Source organism: Penicillium citrinum (assembly GCF_028827155.1).
Source record: "Penicillium citrinum strain IBT 23319 chromosome Unknown utg000009l:1.0-4274883.0:1.0-4276374.0, whole genome shotgun sequence".
NCBI lineage: Eukaryota > Fungi > Ascomycota > Eurotiomycetes > Eurotiales > Aspergillaceae > Penicillium > Penicillium citrinum.
In genome coordinates, this window is record NW_026622694.1 from 2899675 (window position 1) to 2911753 (window position 12079).

A 12079-nucleotide genomic window follows, 5' to 3' on the forward strand; every position below is an offset into this window, starting at 1 on the left:
ACATCCTATTCTAGTACAACTATAAACGCATTCCACATGTCTATGCATATCCTAATCGAAATACATATCAGTTTCAATGGAATCATTTACTCTTAATAGCACGCTTAGATTCATAAGTATTGTTGACATATTCAGGCCAGAGATATCTTTCACATTTCTTTAAATTGTAGCGCAGTTCGTCAAAATCTTCTTTGAATTCATTATCATGAAAATCACTTTCCTCTATCGTATCATCATTGCATACCCGATCTGAATCAACACCAGTGCAAACAAACCGGGTCAAAATAAAAAGCGAACACATATTCTAAGAAGAGAAACAAGACAAAATTCCCAGTGTCAAAGCAGGTGATTCAGCAATCGCATAGCACAGGCCTAGCCCTCAACCCTGAGGGAAGCCAAAATGAGGGCCATGTATCGAAATATCGAGGGCCAGGACGGGTACGGGCCAATTGAAATCTTTACCTTCGCCCAAGGACTGATGTGTATTTCTTGCTTTTGCTTTGCGAGAGAGAAAAAAAGACGTTGATGCGAAATGATCATATTCACATCATGCAGTGGGTAGGAGATCACGAAGGCGATCAGAGAATAGTGCCAAAGCTAAACCAACAAGGAAAAGAGTGAGAGTTAGTAACGAATTCTTGACGAGCGCAGAAGATGATGATGGTGATGAAGTAGGGGTCTTGAATCTATAAGAGCGAATAACCCAACATTGGTCAAATGCCAGGTACAAAATCATGGGAGGGAACGAGGGCAGGAAGATCATGATGGAAGTACATACCCGAAGGTCTGCTTAATGCTTCGCACGTAGTACAACTCCCAATTCTGCTTGGTGACATCCTCTTGGCCAACGGGAACACCGGACCAGGACACGCGCAGCTGGGTCACACCGTCGACGTCGTTCTGGTCGAGGTTGATCTCGAGGGTACTGAAGTGGTCCGCAGGCCACTGAGCAAGGCGCCATTTCTGAACAATCTGCTTAGGAGCATCAAGCTTGACGAACTCGCCGACAACGTTGCCGTCGAAGATAGCGAACTTGCCGCCAACCTTGGCACCCTCGAACTGGCGGGGAGGGCCACGGGTGAAAGCGGCGATACGCTGGGGATCGGTAAAGGTATTGTAAAGCTCTTCGGCGGTTGTACGCATCTCGTCTGAAGCGGTCACAGTAGTTGTGTTAATGGCGACCTTGCCGGTGGTCGAGGTGGTAGTAGTAGCGGCGGGAGCAGCCTCCTTCTTGGATGTTTGGGGGTGGACGGTGGCCTTGGTGAAGCCGGCAGAAGGATTCACGCCGGGAGCGTGTTGCAGGTCCTTGGCGTGCTCGGTAACAAGGGCATTGGTGAGTTGGGCCAGGGTCTTGCGAAGCTGAGGCAGGATCTTCGACCGAACGAGATCCTTTACGGGCTGCTTGGACGCGGCGTCCCCGTGGTTCTCAATCTCAAACTGAACATCACAAAGAAAAAGCCAGCGCGTTAGTTTTCAGGTGTACCGCAATAGCTTTGGCCATAGCGCGCCGGCAGCTTTCCGTAAAGGGGGGTTTTCTATAGGGAACGTACGACGTACTCATCTTCCTCGGTGTCGTGGGCTACCTCAGGAATGCTGATGGAGCCGGTGACATCCTCCTCGTCTTTGGTCTTACCTATTGAACAGTCTCAGCTGCCAGTTCCCTCGAGGGTGGAAATTGATCTACAAACCTGAATACTCTAGCGACAGCTTGACATCGTACAAGGTGATGACCTTGCCCTTGCGCTGGCTGACGTCTACGTCGCCATCCATGGAGGTCACCTTCTCTACTTTGGCGGACGCGCCACCATCCTCGGCGCTGATGGCGCTGAGGTTCTCCTGGAGCCAGTTTCGGGCCCAAGGAGCGGCATCCTTGTTGACCCAGTGCCAGTTGTTGGGGTTGTGAAGAACCATGATGAATGTTGACTATGGAATGAAATCTCTGAAAGGGATGATTGTGATTCGGGAGGGCCGAAAGAATTCTTGCTCCGACGAATCTCTCCTTATTCTCAAATATGAGAAACGTTCAAGTATGATTTGTCTTGTTTCTTTTTTTTCCCGTCTTTTCCCTCAACCGATAATAGGTTCTGTTTGATTTCAAGTTAGCAAAATGATTCTTGCAAAGCTTGTATGGCGGGACGAAGTAGACGAAGAAATTGCATGAAGCAAAGCCACAAAATTTCAGGTCACGGAGCGTATTATTCCGGACGGAAAGCTTATCAGCAGTGCGAATGAATGAATTCATCCGGCCTCTGACTGGTGCCAGCTGGTGTCTCATCATTTTGGGCAGGTTGAAAGGTCTTGCACCCAGGTGGGTGAATACCAACAAGGAAGAGGTATAAAGGGCCAATGGAAGGCGTTTCATAAAACAAGACAAACTTACAATTGGAATCAATGTCCTCAAATAAACCGAAGGCCCTCGATTGTGTGTTGAGGGAAAAGGAGAGTGGGAGGAGAAGGAAACGATATTTGAGGACGAGAAAGACGGAAGACTCTAGAAGAACTCACGTGACCATGTGGAGACCTAGTTAGGTCATCCATAGTCTTTGTTTAACTACTAAGGCAGTGTATATCCCGAGTTTAACAATTATAATTATGGAAAGACGAACTCAAACATGATCACTATAAAGCCCGGTTTGCAGCGAACGAATGGGTATATCATAAAGTCACAAAGAAGCTCACCAAACCAAAAGAAAATACTACAATCAAACTCCAAATTAAAAAAGCCTCCATTTCTCTACTCTTGTTCCAATCGCTCGAGATCTTCCCAGCCATCTTCAGCGACTAACTGCTCATGAACTCTTTCTCGTAGTTCTTGAATCTGGCTACCAAGAGCTTCGGTCCATTGACTCTCAACAGTGGCAACCTTTTCCTTCAGGTCAGATGTGAGGGTGAGTTCCTCGTTCGCGCGGGTTTGCTGCATGTTCCGGCGCACGCTTTCTTCAGGTTCACCTTGCCATATCAATTCTGCTTCGGCAAGGTTTCTGTTAGCTCGCATTACAGCCGATCGTACCTCATGCAATAAACAGAGAAGGTTTGTCTGTGATTCAATGTACTGATAGCTCGACTTTTCGGCATGAGACAGCAATGTATATAAGTACTGTAACGGGTGAGCGTGGTAGCTCGGGTATTCCTCATACTCATTGGAAGGAATTTGGACTTCGAAGCCGTGGAGATCCTCGGGAACCTGCTGCACCATAGCCAAAAGGGAGGGAGCAATATCCCAGAATGCAGAAAGCTGAATTTCTACTCCACGAACAACATTTTGTTCGATGACATTCAGGAATGACTCGAGGCGGGTAAGTGCCGAGGTCTCGTACTGCACACGTCGATTCAAACTGTCCTTGGAGAAGAAATCTTCCGTTTCCCAAAGCTTTTCATTGTTTTTGCTTTGCTGATATGGCAACAAAGCAAGTGCCTTGTATTTCTCATCACGGCCACTTACGAGGTCGAAAGCCTCGCGATGAAGCTGTTCCCGAGCCTCAAATAGCCATTTCAATTGCGTGAGTTTCTCCAATAGTTCTGGCTTCTCATCTCCTTCTTCCTGCGTCTGATCTGGAGCTTCATTTTGGGCATCATCGAACAACTTGCTGCTCAGCTCGTCAATGCAGGCTGTCGCTTTGTCGATTCGGTCCGTAAGGATCTGATGCATCGGCTTCAGGACGACATCCTGGTATGCATCAAGTTGGCGTTTGGCTAGCCCTCTTTCAAGCCTATGCTCATCGACTAGCATGGCTGCTTCGGCCTCTGCGGCTTCTGCAAAAGTGAGACTGCCTTCTTGGATTTGGCTCTGAATATTAGCTTTAAATTGACGACGACCTTCCTTTGACTGGCCCTGTTGTTCCTTCGACATCAATTCCATGTCTTCTTGGTATCGCTGCCTGGTGGATTTGATTTCCGAGAGATCGGTAATTGAACGAACAACTGTCCGATAGGATACAAGGTCCGGATGGCTATTGTTCACTGCGGGATAGTGGCGCGGGTACGGTGGTGGCAGAGTAATAAACCGCGAAATATCCAGCCTCTGACTTTCTTGGAATTGCGTGTATGGGTTTCCATTACCGTTTGCATAGGAAGAGCCTTCCTCGTGCAAGCCAACCTTCTCTGGTGGGTATTCGTCGGGCCCATAAGCTGCATACTCGCCGGTATAATGCGCACCTTCATCATCGAACTTCGAAGGTGTCTTTTCAGCGTCCCATTGCGTGCCATCCCGCGGTAGCCCCATATACTTGGATTCTCGTTTAGATCTTTGTATTCTTCTTCCAGCTTCGTCGCTGCTAGATCCTGTTTTCGATTCCCACCAGCGACTTGGCGCACGCCCTCGAGAGCTCTGTTCATCATTACTCATACTGAGACTGGCAATAGGTGAAAGACAAGGCTGATAGTTGTTCCACCATGCAGAATCAGGTCGACTTGTTCGATTGTGAGGTATCTCGAGAGTCGGCGCTGGCCTCACTGGCTTCGTGTTCTGTGTCGGGGGCGCTCGCTCCACGAATAGCTTACTAGAGACATCCTCTACTATATTTGGATTCGAGTCCCAGACACTAGCGTACCGCGTACGGCGTATCTGTGACTCACTGATCATGAAATCGGTGAATATCTTCAGGGCTTCAGTTTCATCCACTGCGGCGGCTTCTCGCTCGATGAATTCCTTATGCCTTTGCGTGGCATCTTGTGCAAAGTTTGTGTCTTGTTTCATTATCGACTCCAGGGATTGCTGCTGCACGGCTTGAGGTACTGGAAATCTGCGTGGGGATAGAGGTTTCACACCGGGTATGGCATCATTGGGAATGTGTAATATGTGAGAGATAGGTCGATCTTCCGACCCTCTAGACAAGGTCCGGGGACGAGGCTTGGGATCATTCGCAGAGCTCAACGGCGGAGTCGGCAGTGCTTTCGGGGGCATCGCTTGGGATGTCTCTCTTTTAAAAGATGGGGAGGATTCCCCTTTCGGTGAAAATGGTGGTGTTTGTGCAAATGCAGCTGATGGCCCAGCGGGGCTTGAATCCCACTTGGGTGCCGTATATGAGGACTGATCAGAGAAAAGGCCACCAGATGATGCTCGAGATCTTGACCCTGTACGTCCGTCTGAGCCCATGCTGCGACTACTCTGGGGCGTGGCTCTTGCGGATGCAGGCTGGCGTGTTGGCGCTGGTTCTTGCTCTGAAAAGACCAGATTCGATGGTTTGATGTTCTCCAATGAATCTGCCCAAGGGTTGGCACTATTCGATACGGCACTCCTGGCATCTTCAACATTCTGGTTTTGCTGGTTGCGGCGTTCAATTCTTCTTTCTCGGATTCCCTTGGCACTGGGGTCTCGGATTGCTGAACTGCGGAAGAGACCACTTCCTCCACTGCCAGGTGTTCTTTGAGATTGTTGCGAAGGATCATTTGAATTGGAGCCATTGCTCGCGTCTGGAAGCCTCTGGGCCTTAGTTGTATCGATCGAGAGAGGCTCTGACTCTTGAGTCGGGCGACTGTTCATATACTCCTCGTCCACCCAATCAGCCGGCGTGGGTGGGATACTACCAAGACCAGTGCCGAAGCTCGGTTGCCGGGCGCGAGTTCTGCTTGGCCCAGGAATTGTTCTCGCAGATGATGACTCGGAAGATCCGCTCACTGATTGTGAAGGAGGTGGGCCAGGGGGTGGTGGCGGAAGCGGCATCCCCGGTCCCCAACCGTTATTTGGCGGAGTGTGATGTCTCGTTTGACTGATAGACCGAGAGGAACCCGAGCTGCTGACAACTGCCCCAGCGGATGCAGCGCGTCTGGACGCAGGCGGCCTTTCCGGTGCTTCAAGCTGTCCATAAGATGACCCATGAAAATTAGCTCCCAGAGAAGGCGATGCTAAAGGTTGCTCGTAATTAGATGATGATACTTGAGGTCTATGCTGCAGGCCAGCGGAGTTGTATGCTATACCCTGATATGCATCGACACGACTTTGAGAGACAGACCTCGATCCTGGATTGCCCTGTGGTGGCGGTGGAGGTGGAGGTAGTGATTGTCTTGACGGTCCTGTCTCATTACCATATACCATCGAGACTGGACGAGGCCGCTGCGTGGAACGCCGTTGGTAGTTGATAGGAGCATCGAATTCATTTTCCGTAGCAAAATTCTGGGAAGGTGTCGGGGCAGAAGTCACGGCAATATTAGGGTTGAACGATCCATATCCATCTGGAGATACTCGATTTGGGTTGTTCGGAGGGGAGTATGGTGGTGGAGGGGGCGAAAGAGACTCTTCTATACGAATGTTTAGCAATAGAAATTGACTTTGGATTCGAATGTATTCAAAGAAAGACTGACCTGCATATCCCCTCTGCTGTGGCGCAACTCGAGGTGCACTATGAGACTGTTGATAGGGCGCCTGAGCAGGAGCACCACTCATAGGACCCCAGTCTTGTGGGTTGTAGGGGACACTGTAGCTTGCAGTATGCCTGGATGCCATTGAGGAAGAAGATGATGCTGATCTTCCGTTCGCGGGGGAGGCGACGTAGGGAGAATGGGCTTGAGTAAATGGACTCGACAACGACGTCGTCGACAAAGGTGTGTTGACAGGATGAAACTGCGAGCTACCCAAAGCCGTGGTCAATAGAGGCGGCTGAACCGCAAATTCTCGACGATTTGGCGATGGTTGATTGCTAGTCGTCGAGGACGACCAGCCAGCATACTGAGGATTCATGAGTTGTTCGTTTACCGCATAGTTAGGAGTCACCCAACTGAACAAACAACGATCATCAGTTATATTGCAAATGTCTCGCGAGATGGACAGGAAAATGAATGCAATGACAGCCAAGGAAGCCAAGCACACCTATTCATCATAAGAGCGTGTCTATCTGAAGACGGTGCGAATCGAGGCCATGGTTTCTTCACGTCGGACCAAGAAATGGAATTCACAAACCATAAACCGTTAAATCAAGACAGAAGAAAACTCTCTGTTACCAGAGAAAGATGCAAGTTTTACTAGAAAGTCGCCGCGATTGTAGCGAAGAGCTGGGATTCAAAGGGAATCAACCCTAGCCCATAGGGCCAATTACTGCAGACCCAAGAGCACGGCGCGCACTCCACCGAGAGAGGGGGTCAGTAGCTAAAAATGGAACATAGAAAATATTTGGAGATTCTCTTCGAGGGGGATAATATTGAATAATCACAGAGTGGAGGACCATCTGCGGGTTGCTGCAGCTTGGAGATTCTCATCACACGCGGACCCGAGCCCGGCGCTTATAGTCGTCGCTGAGAGGCTCAACACTGCAGCCCCCGCAGACACGGGGCAAGTCTTGGACAAACCAGCTTTCAGCACGGGAGGTTCAGACAGTTGATCAGCTCACAAAGGGAAAAGACCTGGCAGGGTCCTTCTTTGACAGGCAAATGAAATGCGGATCTTGACTGGGGCGAGATGATAGACTTCATCCTTCTGGAATCGTGAGAAACCCTAAGTGAAAGTCCTCGCACGAGTTCAAGTCAATTTGTCTCAATTTGAGGTGAACACAAATCTCCAACCTTGACAGGAATACATAGATCTTTCAGGTAAATTTGAAATTGATAAGAGCAGATCAACAACCTACTGGTATTAATTACCGACATCGATGTCAGTCACATCAGATGGTCGTCTCACCCGGGACAGATCAAAGCACATTAGAACCCCACAATAGTGAGACTTTCTATAGGTCCGGGCACTTATCAGAAACAGGCATGAAGGATTTAGAAATTTTCAAAATAGATATTCATTTATATTTGAATCCAAGAGATTTAAAGCTATCGCGCATTAATGCAACCCCACGACTTGGGAATTTATCAGGTACATCTCGGCCGGGCTGTGGACCGAGGCTATATAAAAGACAGTGGTTAACTCTGTTCACTGGTCGAAATTAGTGTCAAATCCAACACGTAGCGACCGACAAGCAATGATGTGTAAAACAAAGAGGGGTGTCAGATAATATGCCCTGTCACAGGCGGTGGTCATCAATTTAAAATTCCTTATGTTGACCGTCGTGATAAATTGTAGTAAATCATCATATTAAGGGTGAAAGCAAAAAGGCAAGGAACAAATAAAATGAAAGAACCCGACACTCACATTTAGTTACCAATGGGCATAGAGAGACTGTCAAATTAGCGTCTATGATTTTCATCCACCCTATTCAACATCCATCAGCATCGATGACCGGTTGGATATCAGATATATAGGCGAGATGATTGCGATCGATCAGACATGACAGTTCTCGTCTTCGCCAGCAAGCTGACTTGGACATATGCTTGTCTTTTTTGGTAATGTCGATTCATCATGAAGGATTGGAGGTAGATAGGGTGAGGAGTGACATACACCTACACTCAGGGAGAAGTCGAGGGTAAAAGCTTGCAGCCCATGGATGTCACTGTGCCAGATGTATATTAGTGGCTGTTATAGAAATGGCAAAGTTTTATGAATGAGGAAAATTGAATGTCAGAGAAGCATGAATGGTATTAAAAGGATGTTGTCTGCATCGATAACTCGAATAAGACTCGTCATCTAAAGGGATCATCATAAAGGATGGGCAAAGACTGCAGAAGAAAAAAAAAAATCCAAAAAACGCATACCTGTTAAGAAGTTCTACGAGTGGGTGCAATGTCAAGGCGAGCTAGCAACTGCTTCAGACGATTAGCGACTCGTCACGAATAGGTTGTGTGAGTCAATGAGAATCGAGAGAGATGTCTCAGTGGGCGAGGTTTTCTAGGCCTGCCGCAAAAGGGCGTATCCGTCATGACCGGACGTTATAACGACCGTCGGAGCCCAGTGCCGCTTCATCTTCGTGACAGGATTGTGGGGTGTTTGGTGTATGGAGTCGGATGAGCCGAGGGCTTACCATTCCAAGGGCCAAGCAAGGCATCGTACACTATCTTCAAAGCGGTCAGCGAAAATTCTGAAATGATCGTCCAGAATACGAGTGCAGAGATGTGATTGGGATCAGTAAAGCCATTGGTTATCGTCAATGATCCGAAGACCTTGGACGGTAATTTCCAGCGTATATTTAAAAAAGCGTTCATCATGTGAGGGTTGAGTGTTGGGAGGCAAAAAAGAACAATCATCACTTACCATTGTGAAATCCTTCAGCTGGTAGTATTGAGAAATTGAGAATGTGTCTAAAGTTAATCCTATATGAAGCTGATTAGCTTTCGGTCTCGGTCCACAACCAGAAGTGACAAAAAATCAATGCAGGTAGTAGAGGCTGATCTTTCAGACTGACGTGCAAATAACAGAAGTTTCATTCCCTTTGTGGGTCAAAGACTCTAGTTTGAATTGGTTATTGGTATCATCATGTAGAGTACCATTGTGGGATGTGTGCAACGTGAAAACAAAAAAAGGACCACCACTTACCATTTTCGCTCGATACTGTCAGACGGTGTCTGTTAGTGACAAAGAAAGTAGTATTGCATCAAGACATGTCGAGAAACAAAACACTCGAGCTGGAAGTCCAATGGCAAAAACATTGAATGCCGAAGGAAGACTCGCTCTCGGTTGGGGGAAAGGGAAAAAGTTCAACTGCAATTTCGAGCTTTTTCAATGAGCTCCACTCGGAGAAACCTTGGGCCGGCCCTAGCCTGTTTTTAGTTGACACCTCAGGCAGAAGCCATCGTTGCTTATGTCATGCTTCTGATACCATAAATATACGGCATTAAGATACTCCCACCACAACTACACGCTTTTTTATTCTTGAAAAAAAGGATTCTCAATCAATAAAATCCAAAAATTTGGTGTATGACTAGCACAATAGGTAACATCTTCAAGATCGTGATATTTTCTGCTCCCGAGTCCAGAAATGCTGGAGGACAACAAGCATGAGCAACATGCACACATCAAGAGCAATGGTCCAACTGTACCCAATGAGGTATCGGGGGGCATCTACTGTTTTCCAGACACTATAATAGGGTCATTAGTAGTTTCAATAGTAGGATCTTGATTCACTTACAAGAGAGGGAGCCAAGCGCCAAAGGTATTTCCAATTGTGTTCATGGCACTGATTACTACCGCACGTTCCTCTGCACTATGGGCACAGATTTCGTTCGCCCAAGCATATATGATAGCCGCAATGCCATCAGCTGTTCCAGAAAGGAAGAATGCGAAAAATTTCAGTCCCACGGGTACGTTCCAGATAGCGAGGACAGCACAAGCAAAGATGTTAAGCACCGCAGTGGTTGCAATGAGACTCGCTTTGGCGTTATATACGTCGGAAAGCACAGCACAAATGACAGATGCGACAATAGTGACCGCGGGAGATACGGTGTTGATTGTGTTGATACTTCCAACAGAATACCCTTCGGCCTTGAGCCACAAAGAGAGACCACTGTTGGAATAAACCCCGTCAGCCTGCGAGAAGAAGAATGCAAATGCAACGAGTACCCATAGTCGCCATCCTTTCAGGATTTGAATGACTCTGGGTAGGGTAAATGGCTGTCTTGCTTCACGATTCTCTGATGCCATACGCTCCTGAGCAAGTCGGATTTCATCTTCGGTTAAAAATCGAGAGCGACACTTATCAGGAGTACTGGGTAGCAAGCAAAGACCCATGAATGCGATAGGAATTGTGCATGCAAAACCTAGCTTTAAATTAGTGTCTCTGTTGAGGTAATTACGGTATGTGAAAGCCAAGCTTACAGATTATATAGAGCCATCTCCAACCTTCGATTCCATACCGACCATCTAGACGAGCATAGGCACCCGCTTGGATGTATCCAGAGCTCATACTACCGACTTGGCTAGCAATGAAGAATATGGCTCCTCTGCGAGACAATTCTGAGCGCTTATACCAGCTTCCCAAATACCATTGCACTGCAGGGAAGAAGAAGCCGCCCAGCGCTCCCACGAAAAAGCGCAGAGCATAGAGCTGGGTCACATTGCTGGCCTTGTACTGAGCAAGAGTGAAAACGCCCCAAAGTAGATCGGCTGCTGGAAGGAAATAATTTACGGGGCAGCGAGTCATCTGTCAAGGGTTAGAGTTGGTTTCGTCTTTTGTTCTTTTTGTTTTCTATGTCGACGAACCACGAGTGTCAAGGGTATTTGCATGGTAATAAATCCAACCCTGGGAGAGACAGGCATTAGTTTCTGGGGGGGAAATACATGAAAAGGGTAGTTAGCGAGAGGCATCATACATGTAGACAGTATTCAGATAGTTCAACTGGTTCCCATATAACCCTAGGTCCTCTTTCATCCCACTAACATATGCAGTGCTTGTAGCTGACGAATCGAGCACTTTCGCCCAATACGCCAAAAACACAAACACTATGATCAATCCATCCAGCTTCAAGATCAAACGGCGCTCAGCAGGCGTATCAGTTGGTGCAAACCACTGATACCATTTCTGGCGCACCGGTACCTGCCCGGGAATCTGCATAGGGGCATCCTTCGACTGCAACTCGACATTGGCTTCTACTAGTCGTGGTGTTTTCTCTTGAATGGGATCCATGATTGCAATTCATCTATCCTCTTTGCAATGTGTGATTGTATCCTGTCAATTTTGATTTTCCCGGCAGACGCCAGTTTTGATCGTGGCTGTTTAGCCGGAGCACGCCATCGATCGGGAGGATAGCGCACCTCTTGAATGGCGCGGGCCTCGCGAATTGCGACGCTATCGCCAAATATTGACAAGCTTTGCCGAGCACGTCGTTGATTCGTGGAGAGATTACTAGTACAGTATAACTTTGAAGCGCTGACACTTGGACAGGGGAGAACTTGATGAAATGAAGAATTAATTTCTGGGCTTACTAGAGCCCCCTTCATTCCAGTCCAGCCACATATTGTTTACTGGTGGTGAACGACGAAATGATCTCTTTTTTCCCACTGTTGCTGAATTTCTGGAATGGTCATTGCGTGCTGCCTACTGGCCAGTGATAAAGACAAAAGGACATTCACACTAAAATGCAAGGAAGGTATAGTAGTACGATGCTGTTAAACTCCAGCCCTGAAGTGCTCTGATGAGGATGAGGTTATACCTAAGTAGTTAGTTATACGTGGCATTAGACTGTGGTACGGTTTTGGATTTGGTCTTGAGATACTATCCAAAACCGAATCGATTCGGTTTGCGGTTTTGAACTGCTAACAAAAACCCAACCG

At 47.6% G+C, this 12079-nt stretch overlaps 3 protein-coding genes across 3 annotated transcripts; all 3 read right to left on the minus strand.

The window, feature by feature from the left end:
• Nucleotides 1–547: 547 nt before the first annotated feature.
• N7469_010553 (AHA1 family protein) lies at nt 548–2002 on the minus strand (the record flags this gene model as incomplete). The annotated part of the gene is made up of 4 exons (XM_056649458.1): nt 1689–2002; nt 1551–1633; nt 779–1437; nt 548–686 (listed from the first exon to the last, which is right to left on the minus strand). The coding sequence occupies exons 1-4, from the start codon at nt 1909–1911 to the stop codon at nt 548–550; spliced, it is 1104 nt and encodes a 367-aa protein (XP_056496589.1). The 5' UTR covers nt 1912–2002.
• A 732-nt stretch (nt 2003–2734) lies between these two features.
• Nucleotides 2735–6676, minus strand: N7469_010554 (uncharacterized protein; the record flags this gene model as incomplete). The annotated part of the gene is made up of 2 exons (XM_056649459.1): nt 2735–6237; nt 6301–6676. 2 exons carry the CDS (start codon nt 6674–6676, stop codon nt 2735–2737), a joined length of 3879 nt encoding a protein of 1292 aa, XP_056496590.1.
• A 3076-nt stretch (nt 6677–9752) lies between these two features.
• N7469_010555 (uncharacterized protein) lies at nt 9753–11432 on the minus strand (the record flags this gene model as incomplete). Its single annotated transcript, XM_056649460.1, has 5 exons — nt 9753–9888; nt 9939–10566; nt 10625–10949; nt 11009–11048; nt 11119–11432. The coding sequence occupies 5 exons, from the start codon at nt 11430–11432 to the stop codon at nt 9753–9755; spliced, it is 1443 nt and encodes a 480-aa protein (XP_056496591.1).
• Between the last annotated feature and the right edge of the window lie 647 nt (nt 11433–12079).